We start from the raw sequence: 23,846 nt of genomic DNA, 5'->3' as shown, positions 1-23,846 counted from the left end.
GGCTGCTTATTTTGGCCGCTTATACCCATGATTTTATGCTTTCGGTCATTACCTAAAACTCATGACCTTAGATGAGGGTAGGGACATAGATCGATTGGTAAATCAAGAGCTTTGTTTTCTGGCTCAGCTTCTACTTCACCAGTACTGATTTATATAGTAACCAAATACTGTATCTGCACTTGGAGACTTCTCAGCATCCCTTTTTACCCCACTCATGAACTTATAATAAATGAGGAGGGTTACGTCAGGAAGGGCATCTAGTGTAAAATTTTGCCAAATCAATATGCGGACAACAATACAAATTTCCATACCGGATCGGTCGAGCCCCGGGTTAACAACGACCGCCACCAGTACTGTTAGCCAACAGGGTGCTGGCGGAAATTGGGCTACTGTTGGCCGAGGAAGGAGAACAAGAGGGGGGAGACGTGTCCGGAGGCAGGAGGAGAGGAGGAAAGTAAAGAGAGTGGAACTGAGGGTAGGAACTTTGAATGTTGGCAGTATGACTGGTAAGGGGAGAGAGTTAGCAGATATGATGGAGAGAAGGAAAGGTTGCTATATTGTGCGTGCAAGAGACTAAATGGAAGGGGAGTAAGGCCAGGTGGATTGGAGGATGATTCAAATTGTTCTATCATGGTGTGGATGGGAGGAGAAATTGGGTAGGGGTTATTCTGAAGGAACAGTATGTCAAGAGTGTTTTGGAGGTGAAAAGAGTGTCGGGCAGAGTAATGATTATGAAGCTGGTAATTGGAGGTGTGATGATGAATGTTGTTAGTGCAAGTTGGGTGTGCAATGGGTGAGAAAGAAGATTTTTGAAGTGAGTTGGATGAAGTGATGAACAGTGTACCCAAGGGACAGAAAGTGGTGATTGAAGCGGATTTCAATTGTCATGTTGGTGAAGGGAACAGTGGAGACAAGGAGGTGATAGGTAGGTATGGTGTCAAGGAGAGGAATGAAGAAGGTCAGAGGACAGTGGATTTTGCCAAAAGGATGGACATGGCTGTGGTAAATACATATTTTAAGAAGAGGGAGGAACATAGGGTTTTGTACAAGAGTGGAGGAAGATGCACACAGGTAGATTACATCCTATGCAGAAGAGTTGATGTGAAGGAGATTGAAGACTGCAAAGTGGTGGCAGGGGAAAGTGTAGTTAAGCAGCATGGGATGGTGGTCTGTAGGATGACATTGGAGATCAAGAAGAGGAAGAGAGTGAGGGCAGAGCCAAGGATCAATTGGTGGAAGGTGAAAAGGGAAGACTGCAAGGTTGAGTTAAGGGAGGAGGTGAGACAGGCACTGGGTGTGGCAGTGAAGAGTTACCAGACAGTTGGGAAACTAAAGCAGCAGATGTAGTAAGGGTGACAGCAAGAAGGGTGCTTGGTGTGACATCTGGAAAGAGGATGGAGGAAAAGGAAACCTGGTGGTGGAATGAGGAAATACAGGAGAGTATACAGAGGAAGAGGATGGCAAAGAAGAAGTGGGATAGTCAGAGAAATGCAAAAAGTAGACAAGAGTACAAGGCGATAAGGTGCAAGGTGAAGAGAGAGGTGGCGAAGGCTAAAAAAAAGGCATATGATGAGTTGTATGAGAGGTTGGAAACTAATTAGGGAGAAAATGACCTGTATCGATTGGCTAGACAGAGGGACCGAGCTGGGAAAGATGTGCAGCAGGTTAGGGTGATAAAGGATAAAGATGGAAACATACTCACAAGCGAGGAGAGTGTGTTGAGAAGATGGAAAGAGTACTTTGAGAGGCTGATGAATGAAGAGAACGAAAGAGGGAAGAGGTTGGATGATGTTGAGATAGTGAATCTGGAAGTGCAAGGGATTAGCAAGGAGGAAGTAAGGACAGCTATGAAGAGAATGAAAAATGGAAAGGCTGTTGGTCCAGCTGACATACCTGTGGAAGCATGGAGGTGTTTAGGAGAGATGGCAGTGGAGTTTTTAACCAGATTATTTAATGGAATCTTGGAAAGTGAGAAGATGCCTGAGGAGTGGAGAAGAAGTGTACTGGTGCCGATATTTAAGAATAAGGGGGATGTACATGACTGCAGTAACTAGAGGGGAATAAAATTGATGAGCCACAGCATGAAGTTATAGGAAAGAGTAGTGGAAGCTATGTTAAGAAGTGAGGTGATGATTAGTGAGCAGCAGTATGGTTTCATGCCAAGAAAGAGCACCTCAGATGCAATGTTTGCTCTGAGGATGTTGATGGAGAAGTTTAGAGAAGGCCAGTAGGAGTTGCATTGCATCTTTGTGGACCTGGAGAAAGCATGACAGGGTGCCTCGAGAGGAGCTGTGGTATTGTATGAGAAAGTCAGGAGTGGCAGAGAAGTACGTAAGAGTTGTACAGGATATGTACGAGGGAAGTGTGACATTTGTGAGGTCTATGGTAGGAGTGACGGATGCATTCATGTTGGAGGTGGGATTACATCAGGGATCAGCTCTGAGCCCTTTCTTATTTGCAATGGTGATGGACAGGTTGACAGGCGAGATTAGACAGGAGTCCCGGTGGACTATGATGTTTGCTGATGACTTTGTGATCTGTAGCAATAGTAGGGAGCAGTTTGAGGAGACCCTGGAGAGTTGGAGATATGCTCTAGAGAGGAGAGGAATGAAGGTCAGTAGGAACAAGACAGAATACATGTGTGTAAATGAGAGGGAGGTCAGTGGAATGGTGAGAATGCAGAGAGTAGAGTTGGTGAAGGTGAATGAGTTTAAATACTTGGGATCAACAGTACAGAGTAATGGGGATTGTGGAAGAGAGGTGAAAAAGAGAGTGCAGACAGGGTGAAATGGGTGGAGAAGAGTGTCAGGAGTAATTTGTGACAGACAGGTATCAGCAAGAGTCTACAGGACAGTAGTGAGACCGGCTATGTTATATGGGTTGGAGACGGTGGCATTGACCAGAAAGCAGGAGACAGAGCTGGAGGTAGCAGAGTTAAAGATGCTAAGATTTGCACTGGGTGTGACGAGGATGGATAGGGTTAGAAATGAGTACATTAGAGGGTCAGCTGAAGTTGGACAGTTGGAAGACAAAGAGAGGCGAGATTACGTTTGTTTGGACATGTACAGAGGAGAGATGCTGGGTATATTGGGAGAAGGATGCTAAGGATAGAGCTGCCAGGGAAGAGGAAGGCCTAAGTGAAGGTTTATGGATGTGGTGAGAGAGGACATGCAGGTGATGGGTGTACACAGAACAAGATGCAGAGGACAGAAAGATATGGAAGAAGATGATCCGCTGTGGCAACCCCTAATGGGAGCAGCCAAAAGAAGAAGATGAACAAGACATACTTAAACTCCTCTACTTAACAGTAACTTACTTCCTGCTCTAAAAGGACAGTCCACCGTTTTCATACTGAGGATTATGGCCTCTGATTTGAAGGTGCTTATCTTCATCCGTGCTGCTTCACACTCTCAATGCGTGCTGGATTTCACAGCCTGATGAAGCCAAGATGGCTACATTGTCTGCAAAGAGCAGTGATGCAATTCTAAGGCCATTGTACTGGACAACCTCTTATCTCTGACTGTGCCTTGCTCTCCAGGCCATGAAAATCACAAACAGGATAGGAGACAAAGGACAGCCATAGCAGAGTCCAACACACACTGCGAACGTTGATGTTTTACCGATTATACAGGCACAGTTCTCACTGCAGTTATATAAAGAAAGAATAACCTGGAACCCCATACTCTTGCAGCAACCGCCAAAAGAATTCCTTGAGTAACTGGTCATGTCAAGATCCCGATCCTCCAAAATCTCAAAAAGTGATGTAGACCTTAAAAAACAAAAGTGAGGTCTGTAACAAAGCAGCAGGCCTCAGCACCTTAGGCAGCCTAGCCCCAGATCAAAAGGCAAGCTCACAGCCTGCACAGGTACACAAAAATAAGCAATAATTAAATCAAACAATAATCAATACATGAGATATAACAAACCGAAAGAGAATTATCCAACATAATATACAAAATAATGTTTAGCAGATAAAAAATGAATAAACAAAAAATGAATATACTTGAATTGGGAAAAATAAAGCCTGAGCCATGGTATTTCATTTTTTGTCTTAACAAATAAAAATATAAAAAACTGAAAAAATTCATTTTAATAGTACACAAAAGCAAATGTGGAAAACATATTAAAATAGTGCTTGTGACACTACAATATATCTCAAATTTTTCTATTCACTTTTGCTGTCTTTCCAGCAGTTATACTGCTTACTGATTCTGCATCTTGAGTGCATTACAAAATATAATTACTCAAAGTATAAAGTAGACTGTTTTTAGTCAGCTGGAGGGTGTGATCTGTCTTTTTGTAAGCAATAAAAAGTCCAAGTTACTGACCAAAGGAATTCTTCATGCTTCGCTGAAAGAAAAGAAACCTTGTGCCCTTTAGATCTTCATAGCACTTTATTACTGCTCCATAAGGTCATACAGCTGTCAAATTATTCACTTCTTTTTATGCGTTTTGACAATAACTTGCATTCATCCATCCACTATTGAAAGTGCTTAATCCAGTTCAGGGCCATAGAGGCCTAAGCCTTTCCCAGAATCATTGGTCCAGCAATAGATCCAGTGAGGTGTATTGACTATAGAATTGGACTTGTACTCCATATTCAGTGGATCAGTTTCCATCTCTGGTTCACTGTGTGACCACTGAGTAAGTCACATAACAGGTCTGTGGCCAAACCTTGTAAAAATATCTGTAAAGTGTAACATATCCATATGTTTAAGTTACTTTGCTTTGTATAAAGGCGCACCTATACTCATTTATATAAAGTCAAATTAGAATCTGCAATCAACTTAAAACATCTTTTTGGATGTGGGAGATGAATTCAGATAACTAAACAATTAAAAAGTAAAGATGACTTACTTATTGTTAAATTTCTTTGATTAAAAACCTGCAGCCATTGAAGTGATGGGTCATAAATGAATTTAAACATCCCTGAATTGTACTACTGAAATTTATATAATGAAAGAATCAACAAGTTCAAAATGCTGCTGGTAAAATCTTGGCCAGGACCAAAAAATGCAAACAGGTTACCCTCTGATGGATAATGTGCACTGACTTTATGTCAAAAATATAATCATCTTTAAATCTATGGTACCCACATTTTAAACTATTTACTCAAATACTCAAGTTCAAGTTTAAGTTCATTGTTATGTGTACAATAATAATATTTGTACATATAATGAAATTCTTGTTTTCATGTCTTCTCAGAACAGTTGACAATAATTCAGTACCAGCAAAGTCACACATACATATCATGCAGCATACAGTGTACTGTATATTGTAAGGAGAAGAGAGATATGGTAAGGTGAAGAGATGGGATCTCATGGAGATCATTTTTAAAGTAGGGTTTGGACCAGAAGTGACAGGACTTCCAGGAAGGTCCAGAACTGAAGTTAGTGCTCTTATGTGGGCTTCTCCTCCATTCTAGATTTGAAAGGGGATGAGAGATTAGTGGCTGTGTTTTGGCCAAACATGTCCCTGTTTCACCGTCTGCGCGGAGCCTCCAACACACTCCTGTAACGTGTGTGACAATATAAATATTAAATAGCAGACAGTGTGTTGTAGTGGTTAAGATTTTGAACTTAAAACCCTGATGTTCAAATCCTGCGTGTGACTATGAGCAAGTAACTGCCCCTGCCTGTGCTCAAACTGGAAAAACAAAAGAATTACAACCAATAGGACCACAAATATTTTTAGTTACTTCAGATAAAGACAAATAAAAAGTATAGGCTGAATATCCTTGTTCTAAAATTCAAAACCTTTATAGTGCAGACGTGATGCCATTCACTGATAGTAGATATGTGTTAATAACAATATAGGCTAAAAGTCTCATAGATACTTTAGTAAATTTGGTTTTGCATGAATTATACCACCAAATACATTGAAATACAATAGTACTGTACTAATTACATTAATACTTTAAAATATTTGAAATAGCATACCTCTGCTTTTAATAATATAAATCTAAATCTAAATTCTGACTCCATATACATATTTATAAAGGCTGACCCCAATTTTAAGAATTATTTGCTCGTACAGAGACTTTTTTGGTATGTGTGCAATCTACATAAAAGAAAGCCTAATTATTTTAATGCCACATCGGTTTTCACTGCCTTTTATTCATCTTAAATCATCGAGTATCAGAGCTTGTTCCTGGGAACCATGAGTACAAACACAGAACACCACTAATGATTAATTTACCATATATTGACATGCAAATAACTGAGGCGTTATTCTTGTTAGCTCAGTCAAGGATGTGAAAATGGAAATTTTCATTAATTTTGCTCATAATAAAGTCTCAAAGGCTACCCTAGCTGAAAATAAAGTCTTTGTTTTTTGCAGAGTGTTATAATCCCATTATTGCCTCATCTTTATTATAAAACATATCCTGAATAATACATTGTATTGTCCACCTATTATTATTTTTTATATTACAATCAATGGGAAAAGAAATAAACACATTTGGGTTCATTATGATTTTGTTATTGTTCAACTCTCTTTTTAGCACAGTACAGCCTTTATTCTTCAGACAAAATGAGACATATGTTTGATGTAAACTATGTTTTTGCCTACATTTAAAGTAAAAAAAACACAACTTTAACCCTCCTACATTCAGCCAGGAATTTATTTCAACATTTTGACCAACACAGAAGTGTTTAGTTTAATTATAGCACTTATTTATAAATATGCTGAATTTTAGTCAAGCTATTATAAACAAAAAAATGAAAAATTAAAACTTTGTCATCATTAACTGTACTAAAAGTAGTGAGCCAGTATGAATGGCGTGTTGCATTAATTACATTTTCAGACTCTTCACAAGATCTTGTAATGTACCCCTGATATAGCCCTAGGCCATTGTGGTTTATTTCTTTATTGTCATGCTTGATCTTTCTTCTTTCACTTTTTAAGAAATATAATTGCTTTGTGACTTAATGTGGAAATATATATTTTTAAACAAATGAATCAGCAAAGTCTGTGATGTTGATGCACTAACATTATTTTTTTTTTTTGTTTTTGTATGTTACGATACAATAACAGTTTTTGAATGTGATGAAGACCATGTGTTGTTTTCACATTATAGGTGATTTTAATTTTCGTAATTTTGTACAAGAAATTTTATTATATAATTTCATAGACTTGCCCTTAAACAACATTTGAAAGTTTATTTTTAATAACAAAAGAATTTCTTAAGCAATATGTTTAAAAATTAAAATGAAAAAATAACTTTTTACCAAACCAAATATGCCTATGCGTCATTACTTTGTGTTTTTTTTTCAATTATTCCAAACCCTTCTCTTAACAAACATTGAGATATGTCATGGCATCTTCCCAAAATTTGTTTGCAAATGCTCCCTGTTGATGAAAATAGCAATACGCTGCATGGAGACATAATGTTAAGTGCTGCACAAAAGGACTGGGTTTGAATCGCAGTCTGGTTGTTGTTTACCTGGAATCTAGAAGTTCTACTTTAAACTATGTGCATTTATCTTTATGTACTTTAGATCTAGATCTCAAAATCATACATATTACGTTACCAGGATGCTTTAATTGTCCTTGTGTTGGGTTAGTGTGGCCCGTGATGTACTGCTGCCCAATCCAGGATGTGACTAAGTACAGTAAGACTGAACAGGCTTTAGCCTCTGTGATGCTGAACTGTTATTTATAGATGGATAGTGACTACACACTTCAAATATATGTAGAACACTTTTAAAGACCAGTGCCCCATCCAGAGTTTGTTTTCAGTGATATTGCTGAAGCTGTTGTGATAGGCTGGAGTTCCTTGAATCGCTTAAACAGATCCCGCAGCTGGATGGAGAAACAGAGTCATATCCTGACATCCTTTGACAGCCAGCCAAAGTGGTTGGCTTGGGGTGATTGTAACTGCTGCTGTTTGGTTGTCATGGGAAGAATGTAATCTTTTAAGTGCTGGGTCTGTTTATTAGTTGAGAGATGTGTGGAAGATATATGTAGCATTGTTTCTTCAAAGTCACTCCACTCAATGTACTTTTTTTGATGATCTACCATCATTTACATTGCTCTTATCTTGGCATCATGATGTTCTCCATTGGGCCAAACACATTATTTCATGTTGAGCATTCCCCTTAAATATTGTTAGCCTGAGGAGGTACATCATTATATTTTTCTGTGCACTACTGTCCTATACAATTGAGTAATGAAATTAATTTGATGAATCAGTGAAATAAAGCCAAATCTCAGTTTCAGACAAAAAAATATAAGAAAAGAATCAGAGAAGCAGATGAATTGCTTCCTCTGTCCTTTTCGCAAATAAAACAAGTTAATTGGGAGATTATGATCGGGTAAGCTGTGTGAGTAATGTTCTTTGTTACTGACAAAATATGTATATTCTATATGCTGCTTTTATGTGTACAGCAAATTCTAAGAGACCATGTTACACTTTTTTCTTTGCTAAAAGGATTTTTAAATGGCAATAACAAGGATACTAAGGCAGGAATAAAAGGATGAGGCAACAGAAAATGAGGTCTCCCAGATTATTGATTGTATGTGCAAAAAATTAATGTCTCTCACCACGCCTAAAACTGAAGTGTTTAGAGTATGGTGTGATTCTCTAGTGTAAGGGTTCTTAAACTTCCTAACCTGAGGACCCAAATAAGAAAATCAGTACCATATTGTGACTCAAGAAGAAGATTATTACCATACTGACAGCAGAGGCAAAAATAGACAAACAACAATGGTTATATAATAAAAAACAGGAAACATTTTAGTTTCCATTCAAGCATTTTTTCACATGAATAGTACTAAAAGAGACAACTGGAAAGTAAACATATTGTTAATAAAACAATAACTATCATTCAAAACAGGGAATAGTTTTTTAAAGTGCATATACTGTACCATTTCCATTGTAAATGCTTACTGTAAGCTTTTGCAAAGCTGAGAGAAATATTCTTTATAACAGGTGGCGTGTGAGGATGTAATAATTTTTGAAAGAACAGTATGAATAGTCATGTAATTAGTCACTTGACTTGTGACACAGGATAAGGAATAAAGTAGTCAAAAATAATTAATTGATGCAGTTTATTTATTTTGTCTTAAATAAAGTTTTCCAGATGACCTACACTGATAATTCAATTTTCTAAACATGTTCACAAAAACTTCAACATCTTGGTTTTCATGTATCATTTCAAGAGACTAAGTAACAATGTTTAGTTGCGTGGCAAAATTATTCCTAAACTATCCATCCATCCATCCATTTTCCAACCCGCTGAATCCGAACACAGGGTCACGGGGGTCTGCTGGAGCCAATCCCAGCCAACACAGGGCACAAGGCATGAAACAATCCTGGGCAGGGTGCCAACCCACCGCAGGACGTCCTAAACTATTAATGTGCAATTTCTATTTTATATGGAGGATAGGTTAGATCTTGATAAATAATTTACAAGCTGTCCAGTCTGAAATGTTTAATGCAACCAACTGACATTGCTGAACAGAGAATGCTCCATTCTCAAAACCATCTCACCATTTTGATATTTTCTGATATTCATACAGTTCTCAATGGTCAAACAAGCACAGCATTCAAACTACCGGTAGACATACATTTATAAAATCACTTTTAAAATAGTCTGACAAGAAAGAATTCTTCCTCACTGAGTCACATTAAATTAAAAGCATAATATTTTTGTACCTCTGCTACAGACCTTGATTCAATGTATGACTTAATGGAGGACACTTGAGGAGGCAAAGACCAATTGTTCCTCGTCATGGAATCTGCGTTTAACACACAACACTGCCATGCCACTATATATTTACTCGCAAACCAAAACACCCCGAAAGTGGTCACATCCTTGTGCCACACTTATTATTTTCATTTCAGCATTTTAATCTAGAGCAGTTTTCCCTTCATCACACAAGCTTTTCTGTTTCATTCTTTCCTCTCTTCCTCATTTGTATGTGTCTTTCCATGTCAGTCATCACAGTTGATTGTTTCACACGCTGTAAGAGGAGTGGTGGTGTTGTGGAATATTTATTGTATTTTCATTCCATAAAAACAAAAGCTTTCTGTGATGTATCAACTGTGTTGTTTTAACATGCTATCTCAATAAATAGTTTCTAAATTGAGGGTGGTATATCATTTATCCAGAGTCCTCGGTAGACAGGCTTGACTAGTTTTAATACATAGTCATGTGGTGACCCATTACAAATGCGTCCACGATCCAATTTGGGTCAGAGGCTATACTTTATGAAACAGCACTCTAGTGAATGAATTTGCCTAACATTACAGGGCATTTGGACTACCTTTATTCTTTCCTGAATACAGTAATCCCTCCTCCATCGCGGGGGTTGCGTTCCAGAGCCACCCGCGAAGTAGGAAAATCCGCGAAGTAGAAACCATACGTTTATATGGTTATTTTTAGAATGTCATGCTTGGGTCACAGATTTGCGCAGAAACACAGGAGGTTGTAGAGAGACAGGAACGTTATTCAAACACTGCAAACAAACATTTGTCTCTTTTTCAAAAGTTTAAACTGTGCTCCATGACAAGACAGAGATGACAGTTCTGTCTCACAATTAAAAGAATGCAAACATATCTTCCTTTTCAAAGGAGTGCAAAGCAAGCAGTAAAAAAAAAATCAATGCGGCTTTTAAGTATGCGAAGCACCGCCGGTACAAAGCTGTTGAAGGCGGCAGCTCACACCCCCTCTGTCAGGAGCAGGAAGAGAGAGAGAGAGAGAGAGAGAGAGAGAGAGAGAGAGATAGCGAGAGACAGATAAAAAAAATCAATACGTGCCCTTTGAGCTTTTAAGTGTGCGAAGCTCCGTGCAGCCTGTCCTTCAGGAAGCAGCTGCACACAGCCCCCCTGCTCACACCCCCCTACGTCAGCGCAAGAGAGAGAGAGAGAGAGAGAGAGAGAGAGAAAGTTAGCTGGATAGCTTTTCAGCCATCTGCCAATAGCGTCCCTTGTATGAAATCAACTGGGCAAACCAACTGAGGAAGCATGTACCAGAAATTAAAAGACCTATTGTCCACAGAAACCCGCGAAGCAGCGAAAAATCCGCGATATATATTTAAATATGCTTACATATAAAATCCGCGATGGAGTGAAGCCGCGAAAGGCGAAGCGCGATATAGCGAGGGATCACTGTATATTTTGTGATACATAGTTTAGTGATGAATGCTGTTTTATATTGTCTTAAGTATCTCAAAGTACAGTATATACTTTATGAACCTGGGGCTTCATGTGTAAATGGTATGTACGCACAAAAATGTTGCATACTCCCGTTTCCATGCTCAAATCATGATGTATAAAACCTAAACTTGTCGTAAAGCCATGCACATTTTCACGCCAGCTAAAATCCCGGCATACGCAAGTTCTGCGCTCGGTTTTGCAAACTGGCGGCACCCAGCGTCAAAGCAGTGCTTTTGTTCCAGTGTGATTTCCCTTTCTTTTTTAGATCCACATCCCTGACATGGCTTTATCATATACACTGAAATTAACTGTATATTGTTTATTAGTTTAAGGCATCTGATTGTAATTAACCTGCAGCAATATAATGGTCCACGGAATGGCCAAAGTATTCCAAATACCATAGCTGCTTTATCATTGTTGCTCTCACTGCACCTTCTTCTTCTTCTTTCAGCTGCTTCCGTTAGGGGTTGCCACAGCGGATCATCTTTTTCCATATTACTCTTACTGCACCAGTCGGAGTATTTATATCATTGCATCTGAGTGTGGAATCACAGCTCTACAGCAGCTGATCGGAAAGAGAATTATCGGTATGCAGCACCTAGCAAATGCTGCCTCAGCCATGCTGCCTATTTGAACTGCTCTCATGTGGCAAACGCTTCAGAGCCTTTCCTGAACTGACCTCATGGTTCAGAAACAGTTTCATCCCAAGAACTATAAACGCAATCAATCAGTCCATCAAGTGCTCTTTGTAGAACTGTTTGTTCTTATAAGTACAATTACCTCACTGTAAATTTGCGATATACTTATAATATTGCACAACCTGAGCCACTTTATAAAGCGCGTATTTACATATGATGACAATATCATTTTTAAGATGAAATGCAGCAAAATATGTTTATTATATTATACAGATAAAACTTTAACTTCATTTAAATAATCTATATTGTTAATAATTAAACATGTGAGGACACGGTGTCGCAGCGCTAGCAAGGAGCTGGCGCTCCGTTTACGGATTGTTCCTGCCTCGCGCTGTATTCTTGCAGGGGCTGGCTCAACATTGGAAGGATAGATGGATAGAATAATTAAACATGTACTACGAAGATATTTCAATGTTCCTTAAACGTTTTGAAGAATCAGCGTTCTCAGCTTACAGATGGCTTAACATCTATTAGAGAGCTGATTGTGTGGCGATTGGGTATTTGGAGAAAGAAAAGGAAGGACAGGAATTGGGGGTTAGTACGTTTGAAAGAGACAGTACTGCTGCAATAAATTATTTTATCGAAGATCGCGCACAGCACAGCAAGCATCTTGCGTGAGGCATGAACAATCACTGCACCACTGTGTTCCCATGTTTAATACATGCTTTAATTCCTATCATCATGAAAATGATATCAAGTATACATCTCAGTATTTAAATTATTCAGAGAGCTGTAATATCACGAATGTAATGGATTCTGTGTCCTGTCGGAGGTAGAGAAAGCCCATTTAATTCACACACATAGAGCACATAGAAAAACAGATACAGAGCAAAGCATTTAATGTGCTACTTTAGTTACGATGGGATTTGAGAAACTAGTAAATTAAATGATTTTAAGATGAAGTTTATGATGTTCTACTTTAATAACAAAATAAACTACATGATTAAAGTGGAAATTTCAAGATTAAAGTTGACATTTCAAGCTTTTTTCCCACTGTGTCCCTATTTTTTTTTTCTTTTCTCTGTACCCTAATAAGTTTTCATATAACACTCAGACGATGGGCTACGACTCGCCTTTTCACAGCGACTTTGATATCTGACAACTCCTTTTTTATTTCGGGCACTGTGCGACTTTGTGAACTTGAGTTTTCGAGTTTCTCCAACACTCTATGTTACTCGATCAACTTCCTTTTGTTGTTTATACCCATGGTTTTCAAACTGTGTTACGCGTACCACTGGTGGTACTTCAAGTCATGCCAAGTGGTACTCATGTGGTCCTTTATTTTCCACGAACCGATGTTGCTAGAATGCCAATATGTTGCACATAATCATATATAGTATAAGTATACTACTGTAAATGCATGGAAGACTCCAAGCCGGCTTTTATTAGCGTGGGCACCCATTTCCTTAATTAGTTTAATATCACAATTATAGACATTATAGTGATTATAGTGACTTTTTATTCAAAACAACACGGGTGTAAATTAACGATTCATTGACAGTGGTACTTCAGTTTACTGGTCCTCGCGGAGTGGTACTTATTCAAAAAAGTTTGAAAACCGTGGGTTTATACTACTGTTTAAACCAACAAATAGTACATTTTTTCTTACCTCCACTTGGTAGTCACTGAAATTCTTCTATTTTCCCTCGTGTTTTTGCCATTGTCTTTTCAAAGAATGCTGAGCTTTAGGGCTATTTATATTGATTTGCATATTCAAAGAGGTGTAATTCTGGGAGGAGACGGGGCGGGACAGCAGGCGCGTGCACGTGCGTTACCTTTCACACTGACCGGGATTTATGGAGTGGAAGAATGTGGAAGTTGGCAAACGCACAGATTTATGCATCGGGATTTTTTTGTGCATACTCACATTTCCACTTTTGTCTGTACGCCAATGTTTTAGTGTGAAGTATAAACAAGCTTGAGGGCCCAGAAAGAGGTATACAGATCCCAGAGATTAAAGGGAGAGAAAGAATGAACCAAGAGAATGTGGAGGCAAGCAGTTGGGAATGGCCCCAGATGAAGCAAGCAGAAGGTGTTCACGGGCAGAGTAACTCCTGCTGAGCACCTAAGGAGCAAGTGTGACCAATTGGTACAGGAAGTCCCGTGGATGCTAAGGGTTGTGGTGTGAGAGCTTACGGGGTCTCAGAAGAATACCGAGGAATGGCGACAGGAACATGAGCCACATAAAAAGTCTGACTGTGGTTGTCGGAGTGCATCTGTATTTGCTAAGCAGACTGTAAGGTTGTGGGATGTGGGATAAGAAGGTGGAACTGAAGCTCTTGATTGGTTTGAAAAGGAACTGATCCTGACTGTTTTTACCCTTTGCTTTCGACCTTTTTTGCACTTATTTCTTTAGTTGAAAATTAATCTCCACAGTGACACTGTTTATTAACTTGTTTATTGAAAAAAAACTGCACTGCACTATGTTTAGGGGCATTTTATTGTTTGTTGAAATAAAAGTACTAAGCACTTTGCAGAATCTCTTGCTATGTGTGTGTCTCATTGCCAAGTTCATCCTCGGTTCATGTCTATCAATGTCCTGGGTTCAAGAAGAATATGCCAGCTGCGGGTAACCTGGGCATCACATATGACAAGATTTCTGTCAGTTCTTTAGAACACCAAAGACAAGACCGTACTTCAGTTGATTACTCTCAACTAGAACAATTAAATCAATGTAGTTGATTTAGATTTTGTAGCGATAAGATGAACCAATGTGAAAGTAGTGAGTGTGGGAGAGCAGGAGATGGAGCTGGTAAAGGAAGTCACATTAAGATGCATATTGGCAAATTACAGTGTCATCAGAGTCAGAAAGTGAGGTTGCTAGAACAGATGTTTGTGGGAACATTGCCTTGAATAATACCGAATTTGTGGCCAAAAGCATGAGGCAAATAGAAAACACCAGTTTATTGAGCAATCTTTCTTTATTTCAGAGCAAACAGAGATATTTTTGGTCATTGAATGCCAGTTATCAATTAACACCAAGAAACATGTCACATATTTTAATGATGAGTCTTTCATTAATTATTAAACCTTCTACCTCATGTTTTTATGTTTTTTCAAAAATCTTTAATATTTCACAATAGTATTAAAGGCTGTGTTAGCTGTGGGAAGGATAAGGCAGAATGAAGCCTGTCCTACATTGACATGTTGCACTACAGTTACTCCAGGCAAAAAACAAACTCCATATTAAAATTTAGATGAGAAAAAACAACTAGTGGGGGCCAGATGTTCTGCTGATGGTAATTATTTAAAAAGGTAATTAGCATTCCCTGAGGTAATCTGATCTTACTTTATAATAACTATTTATTATATTACTAAAAAGCAGCTGGGGGCATCTAGGGAGATTTTCCTTTAATAATGATTACATATCTGTTCTCATTATTTAGCTTTTTCTGTAGCGATGATTAGAAACCAATGCCTTTTGGCTTTGCAGCTATTGTGCGGAAGCCAGTAATATGGAAAACAAATGCAAAACTCCAGCCTTCATAACATTTTGATTATAAGGCCATTATGAAAAAAAAAAAATCAAAATCATTAGCTGGCATTCCAAGTCACAAGAAAAAAAATTACCTTCTTCTTACATATCTAGCTGCGTATGTCAAATATACAGTAGTCTGACTGTATGATAGGCAGAACAAATTACTAGGAATCAGCAATGCTTAAATCCTTGTGATTAATGAATCTGTGGTGACAATTCCAGTCAAGTAATCAGCTGTCTTTAGATATGAATATCAGCTAGGATGCATGGCTCATATCTGGAAAAGTCAGTGAAGGAAACATGTATTACATAATGGGTTATCATGCTCATAAAAGGAAAACTAGCAAAGGAACATTCTTCTAGTTATTGCTTTAGTGTTAAACTGCAAAACGGAAACATCATCACTTTATATGCACTCCTGTCAAATTAGCCCATGGTGCTTAGTCATCAGCCTTGGAGTCATTTTCAGCCACACTCCAATCTTTGAATTTTGCATCTTGACAGCAGTTTAAACTTCTTTTTGTTACCTACATAAAACTGGTAGTTTGCTAGTGAGTGAGCTTTCCTGTTCTCTTCTGATACAGAACTGCTCAGTTAAGGCTCCATTAGCTCTCTATCAGAATACTGCAGCTTTCTGTTATGCTTCTTGCTGGAGACAAACAGATTTAAGTTCAAATGTCAAAATTCTGCTGTCATAGTCTAGGTCCATGGTTTTCAAACTTTTTTGAACAAGTACCACTCCGCGAGGACCAGTAAACTGAAGTACCACTGTCAATGAATCGTTAATTTACGCCCGTGTTGTTTTGAAGAAAAAGTCACTATAATCACTATAATGACTATAATTATGACGTTAAAGTGATATTAAACTATTTAAGGAAATGGATGACCGCACTAATAAAAGCCGGCTTGGAGTCTTCCACGCATTTACAGTAGTATACTTATACTATATATGATTATATGCAACATATTGGCATTCTAGCAACATCGATTCGTGGAAAATAAAGGACCACACGAGTACCACTTGGCATGATTTGAAGTACCACCAGTGGTACGCGTACCACAGTTTGAAAACCGTGGGTCTAGGTCCCCAGAGAGGTTGGGAGCATGCGCTGATTACAGCATGTTGCCGCACCCACCACATGACGAACCACCCAGACTGGGACCTAAATGCAGCCGTGCAAAGGTGACACCTCAACACCACAGTGGAACAGTGTGAGTTTTTTTACAGTGGTTGTAGTGCCTCCAACCCCCTCCAACATTTCCCTGCAAGTTGAAAAGTACCAAAAATAACATATTCATAATCATTGACCTTGAAGTAGTCTAAAGCAATACCTGACATGCTTATGTTTGAAATTTGTCGTTTTTAATCTTCTGGGAGTGACTCCTAGAGAATAAAATTACTGCTAAAGAATTAAATATGAAAAATATTATCATTTTCAGCAACCTTGAAATATGATAAAACAACAATCTACATGCTTATATTACCAATCCCCATTTTTTGAAGTTTTGTGAAAAGGGGTAACTTTGATTCCTCATATCCCACTTTGAAATGTATCCCTGGGACTGGTTGATGTGACGTGCACAACTTCAGGTCCTGGTAATTTTTTACTGAAGACTCCTGTTGTTGACTGTTTATCATTAGGGGCTAATCTCTTGCACAAAATATGGTCCAAAATGGCCCAAAAATGAGTTTTTTTTTTTATCTAGATAGTCAAAAATGGAGGGGAATAAACCTTGATGTCTTAAATAACTAGACATCTAGGCACTTAAAATGGTATATCATTTGTGAGTTTTTTCATGTATTGGTGAGTCAGGATTGATTTTAAAGTGTTCAACAGTAATTCTTATAAACACAATAGCCATCAACAAGTGGCATTACACAGTTTCCTTGCATGTTTTTTGCAAACATGATAAACACAAATATGAAGCCATTAACATAGCATATTATGTCTTAGAGCTAAGCCACAATGAAAGAGAATGAAGTGTCACAGACCAATTACTCATTTATTTTTATTAGTGTATGCAGAGTTGCTGTTCTTGAGGTTATGATAGAAACAGTAAGGCTGAGGATGTTTTTTTGAGTGAGTAAAAGTAATTAGTAACTTTTACCGTTTCTGGTAAGTAGATATTCATTCAAGTCCATATTATGATGTGGCAGTTCTGATTTTATGCTTTGAAGCTGTCACACACGTGCGCTTCGGGAACAGCTTACAGGCTTATTTGATGACAATATTACCCTGAGAGTGTTGTGCAATAACAGTATCTCTTCTTCTTTCCCCTCTGTAGAAAGAAAGATTGACGGGCCACCATCCAACACCTCGGCACGTTTGGCTTCTGAAAGCCAATAGTGCCGCCTATCTCATGACATAATCGTGTATTCTGACACCTGGGAGAATCATATACAACAACTGCGTGCAGTTCTTCTGGCACTAAATAAAGCTGGCGATTAATATAAAGAAATGTTTCTTTGGGTTGGTTGAGACCAAATATTTAGGCTATTCGGTGGGCAGAGAAACTGTATGTCTTCAGTGTTCCAAAGTAGCTGCCATTGTTAACTGGCCCTCTCTAAAAACTAAATGGCAAGTATAAGCTTTCTTAGGACTGGTGGGGTACAATTGCCGAGGGCTGCCCCTTTAATCGATTTAACAAAGAAACATGCTTCCAACATGGTGGTCTGGGATGAAAAAAACAGAGGATGCATTTCGTGACTTGAAAGAGGCCCTGACTTCATCACCTATTTTGATAACTCTGAATTTTTCTTTACCTTTTATTTTATAGACTGATGCTTTGGACACAGGCCTAGGGGTGGTGCTGATCCAAAGTATTGATGATGTTGAACACCCCAAAATGAACCTCAGTCAGAAACTATTGGGCCGCGAGATGAGGTATGCCAAGGTGGAAAAAGAGGCCCTGACGGTCAAATGGGCTGTTAATCAATTGAGATACCACCTTCTGGGCTGTGAGTTTACCCTGGTGATGGGCCATACTCCTTTGCAATGGATGGCGCTGCATCAGGATTCCAACCCTCAGGTAACCAGGTGGTTTCTAGACCTCCAGCCGTTTAGGTGTAAAGTCCAGCGTCACCGCTGTCTTCACCATGCCAATGCCGATGCTCTGTCTTCTGTTTATGACCTCACAGCTTGGACCTCCTGATCTGATGGACCTGGGCTAAGTTGGGGGTTACTGCTTAGGAAACAGCTTACAGGCTTAATTGATGACAATATTACCCTGGGACACCTCAGGGTGGTGCTCAATAACAGTATCTCTTCTTCTTTCCCCTCTGTAGAAAGAAAGATTGATGGGCCATCACTCAACCAACTATACCTGCCTCTTCCTCCCAGGAACCTTCATAGCCGAAGATACCGCCATCTTGGGGCAACTCAATTTCCACACTGAACTAGTCAATGAATAAGCGCTTTTTTTCTACGAGATCATCAGCAAACTGCAAACGACGCACCCCGAGGCATTTTTCATTATTGCTGGAGACTTCAATCATGCCAACTTGAAATCAGTTCCCCCAAAATTCTTCCAGAATGTGAACTTTGCTACTAGAGGGGGAAGCTGTCCGGACAATGTTTACACCAGCGCTCCTGACGCCTACAAGGTCCTACCCTGCCCCCACCTCGGCTATTTAGACCATATCAGCATGTTTATGGTTCTTGTATACAAGTCCCTGCTGAAGCGCACTAAACCAGCCTGAAAGAAAATCAGAGTGTGGCAGGTTGGTGCTGTTTCAGCTCTCTAAGACTGCTTCGAATTGACAGACTGGGACATTTTCAGGGAGGCTACTATGGATGGTGACTCCATCAATCTGGAATAGTACACAGACTCTGTGACTGGCTACATCTCCAAATGCATAGAGGATGTTTCTTCTTACCAAGGATGTTACCACAAGAGCCAACCAAAAGCCCTGGATAACGAGAGAAGTGCGCAAGCTGCTCAAGGTCAGAAATGCAATCTTCAGATCTGGAGACAAGGCCACAACCTGTCTCGCGCTATAAGGAGAGCTAAGTGGGCATACGCGCAGAAGATTAACAAACACTTCAGCAGCACCAGAGACACACGTCGTATGTGGCAGGACGTTCAGACAATTACAAACTACAAGCCCCTACCCACACAGCAGTAATGATGATGCATCCCTACCGGATGAGCTGAACAACTTCTTTGCACGGTTTGAGGCACAGAACAAAGAGCAACACCTCCCTCCACTGACCAGGTACTCTGTCTCTCCATAACTGACGTGAAGAAGACTCAATCCAGAGTCAATCCACACAAGGCTGCAGGACCTGACAACATACCTGGTCATGTGCTCAAAGAATGTGCCAGTCAACTGGCTGGTGTCCTCACAGACATCTTCAACACATCTCTGAGCCAGTCGTCAGTCCCAGCATACTTCAAGTCGATCACCATCATACCAGTGCCGAAGAAGTCATCAGTGACATGCTTGAATGACTACTGACCAGTTGCACTCACGCCAAGCATTATGAAGTGCTTTGAAAGGTTAGTCATGTCACACATAAAGACCAATCTCCCTGCCTCCCTTGACCCTCTTCAGTTTGCATACCGCTCAAACAGGTCAACTGAGGATGCCATATGCTCTGCCCTTCACCTCTCCCTGACACATCTGGATAAAAAAGACACATATGTCAGGATGTCAGGATTCATAGACTTTAACTCCGCCTTCAACACAATCATCCCTCAAAAGCTGGTTGTAAAACTGAGCAGATTGGGCCTGAACACCACCCTATGCAATTGGGTCCTGGACTTCTTGACAGAGAGGCCCCAGTCAGTTCGGATAGGCTGCAACACTTCCAGCATCATCACACTGAGCACTGGAGTGCAGCAGGGCTGAGTGCATAGTCCACTGCTCTTCACCCTGCTGACTCACGACTGCACAGCCATGCACAACACCAACCACATCATCAAGTTTGCGATTGATATGACGGTGCTGGGACTGATAAGCAGGGATGATGAAACAGCATACAGACATGAGGTGGAATGGCTGTCCGCATGGTGTGAAGACAACAATCTATCTCTCAATGTCTACAAGACAAAAGAGATAATTGTGGACTTCAGAAAATCACATCCTGCCCACATCCCACACAGCATCAACGGTTTAGATGTAGAGATGTCCTAGATGTTAGGAGTACCAAGTTCCTCGGTGTGCACATGACTGAGGAACTTATGTGGATGCATAACTGCAACTGTCACATATCCAACCGCAAGCGCCTGCAAAGGATAGTGAAGACAGCAGAGAACATTACTAGGGTGCCTCTCCCTTCACTACAGGACATATTTTACAAACACAGTGTCCGCAAGGCCTACAGCATTGTGCAGGCCTTACACCCCTCACATGGACTTTTCACACTTCTGCCATCCAAGAGAAGATACTGCAGCATCAGAGCCAGATCTGCCACGCTGCAGGATAGTTTTTACACCCAAGCTGTCAGACTCCTTAACACCATGCTGACACCTGGGATCTTCCACACTGCCTCAACCACCTCTAAAAACAGAACTTTTATACATGCAAGCTACTGTCCTGCAAAGACTAGTGTGCATGTAGAAAAGAACTGAAAATCTCATACTGACCTTTAAGTATTTTGACATTCTTGATATTCTTCTGCTGTGAAACCTTCTGACCTGTCAATGTTTACACATGTCTTGAACAACTATTATCATACACTGATAATTTCTGTATTATCTATATCTATTATTGATTGATTGATTTATTTGTTTATTTATTATATTACATATCTATTGACTATATTTATGTATCTAGATTGCAAATACCATACATTGCATCAATGTTCATATTGCTTACTACACATCAATATTGCTGCTACTCATTTGTCTTGTCTTTGCACAATGTCTTGTCTTGTTTGTATTTTAATTTTAATTCTATTTTTAATTTATTTTTAATTTATTATTTGCACTTCATGTTGTTAGACTGTGGATCCTGAGCTTTGCAATTTCATCTATCTGTATACTTGTATATGGTTGAGATGAAAATAAAGTTCGCTTTGACTTGACTTTTAATTTTAACACGCTTTTTCTTTTGTGCACCTTTAAATATACGGGGTTTGCCTTTGGGTGCCCCAGACCCTTTATGAGAATGTTTTGATTTTCTCTTACAAAGCCAATAGCCTTGAGTGTGGTGTACTGACTTTCAGTCGATACTACTGATACTGTAAAAAAGTCGACTTTGCAACAATCTTTGGTTCCTTTGACATCCCTACTTGCAGCAATGTATGTGACTAGGTAACAATTTGCAAATTGAATCCAAGGTCAACAGTAACAGGGTACTAAACTATATGGTTAATGAATTACAATATTACAGCAAGCTCCCTCACACAAATGGCTTAGAAACAAAAATATCTGAAAAAACTTTTTGACGAATGCTTAGAATTTAAAAATCTATAAACCTTTAAATCTGGATGTTTTCACTTAAAATGACAATGTCTGTCAGCTCATATAGCACCTAATATTAACAGTACATGCTAAATAAAATGGTTTCTATGTGTGGCTAATACAATGTTTTGATGTTTCAAACCTAATGAAGACATATGTTTCAAGGTACAATACTTACGTACAGTAAGCTTAGTACCAGCTTGTGGCAATGTATTGCATGCTGATTAGCACATACAATTAAGAATTTCACTTTTCACAAGACAGTAATGACCCTTTAAATCTATAATCACAGAATACTTAAATTGGCATACCCCATATTGTTTTTTTTTGACATGAAAGACCTACTTATACTGATCTAGTCTTGCTAAATAGTTTTTAAATTTGTGATTCCTGCCCTTTAGAACTCCCTTGTTAGGCTTGTCCATGAGGTTCAAACTGAATTGACAATCAGATTGTGACTGAAGATTCACCTATTGTTTTGAGATCACCTTATTCCTCTTTCTTATTCTCTGACTTTCCTGCACCCACTGTGCTAATTTTAAACCTACGCACCTCGGGTTTGCAGAGTGTCACAGTGGTCTGCTCGGAGTTTTGCTGCCTCACAGCTCCAGGAGACTGGGTTATTGTCACCAACTTTCTCTTATTCTGTGCAGGGTCTGAGTGTTCCTCCCTTGTCCGTATGAGTTTTTCTATATACTTCAGTTTTTCCATATCTCAAAGATATGAGTTTCAGGTTAATTTTTGACCCAAAATTGTCCTGGTATTAACTGAGGCTGTGTAGCGGAGAGGAACCAGGTGTTTCCTAAGACTTAACACTAGAATCCCTGAAGTCTACGAAAAAATTCTTAATCCTGGGCCACCTTTAATTCCTTCGCACCTCCCCATTATCATCTTTTGTTTTGCAAGTGTTGATCAGCACAAGCAGCAAGCAGCCTGCTATCCCATCCCCCCACTGCCGCAGCTCAACTCAGGCAAAATGATCTCCCAGCTCAAGTGTGTTTATCTGGGTGTGAGGTGCCTGGAGTTGTATAGGGTAAATAATGTATCATTATTTGGAACACATGTATTTCATGTGTATTCCATTACTGCAACGATCTGGGTAAATGTACAGTAGGATGACAGGAAATGCGAGACAAGAAATGTTGAACACATACCTAAAACAGACACTTTTTTCATGTTATAGTACTAATTACAAAATTTTGACATGAAGTACATAATGTGTGAAGACTGAAGTCCAAATATCAAATAAACACTTTCACAAAAGGTACACGTATAACAAAACAAGTTCACTTTTATTCAAGAATATAACCAAAGAAAAAGAAATCGGGTTAGGTTACAATGGTGACATGACTGCTTGAGTGGTACAGCGGTAAGAACTGCTGACTCATAGAAGAGATTGCGGGTTTGATTCCAGGTGTTTCCCAGTATTACAGTTTTGAGAAGTGATCTGCTCTTATTGTTACTATTAAAGAGTAAAAACATACATTTGATTTGAGTCTGTAACAACTGGTGTAAATTTATGGCACTTGTAAAGGTTAGGGTTTTTTTTTTTTATTTCAGTTTTTTTCTCTCAGTCACGTTAATGCTCCCCTGGATCTGACACTGCTGTTTTCAAATAAAGACGTGCTATAACAGAGGTGAACTCAGATGAGGATGAGGGTTCTACATTGGAGAAAGAGAACAGAAGCCCTCCCCGCAAGAAATGTCCACTCACAAATAAGAAAAACACAGCTGCACCAGGCGCAAAGGAGAAAGATGGCATCGTTTGGATGCAGCAACAGGGTGGGTGTCATCCTGCCAGTCAATCTGCCGCACGAATGTTCTTCAATGAAACAGCAGGGCTTACAGAGCTCAACAAGGTATCATGCAAAGTTCTGTTTGTGATTATGTTTTGTGATGGTCTTTATATAAAAAACATTTATATGTTATTTATATAAAAGCCAGATTTAATGTTATTTACCTATTTACCTTGATTTATTTACTTATCTTCCTACAGCAGAAAGTCATAAGTAGACTGCAGAGCTTCCTGTGTTTGATTGACACGGGCATACTCACAAAGTACATGTGCAATGTTACTTCAGTACGCGAATGACTTTAGTTT

The 23,846-nt window shown here is 39.3% G+C and overlaps 1 protein-coding gene across 1 annotated transcript in view; it reads left to right on the top strand.

Annotated features, from left to right (window-relative positions):
* The first annotated feature begins 243 nt into the window (after positions 1-243).
* LOC127528037 (uncharacterized) overlaps positions 244-23,846 on the top strand; it is a 154,369-nt gene continuing 130,766 nt past the window's right edge. Inside the window, exon 1 of the mRNA XM_051928678.1 lies at positions 244-929. Within this exon, the coding sequence (XP_051784638.1) occupies positions 832-929 (98 nt within the window). The 5' untranslated portion in view covers positions 244-831. The remainder of the gene's footprint in view (positions 930-23,846) is intronic.

This window comes from Erpetoichthys calabaricus, chromosome 5 (genome assembly GCF_900747795.2).
Source record: "Erpetoichthys calabaricus chromosome 5, fErpCal1.3, whole genome shotgun sequence".
In the NCBI taxonomy this organism is placed as follows: Eukaryota; Metazoa; Chordata; class Cladistia; order Polypteriformes; family Polypteridae; genus Erpetoichthys; species Erpetoichthys calabaricus.
Note: the sequence above shows the minus strand (reverse complement) of the source record. Positions and strands in the feature narration are given on the sequence as shown.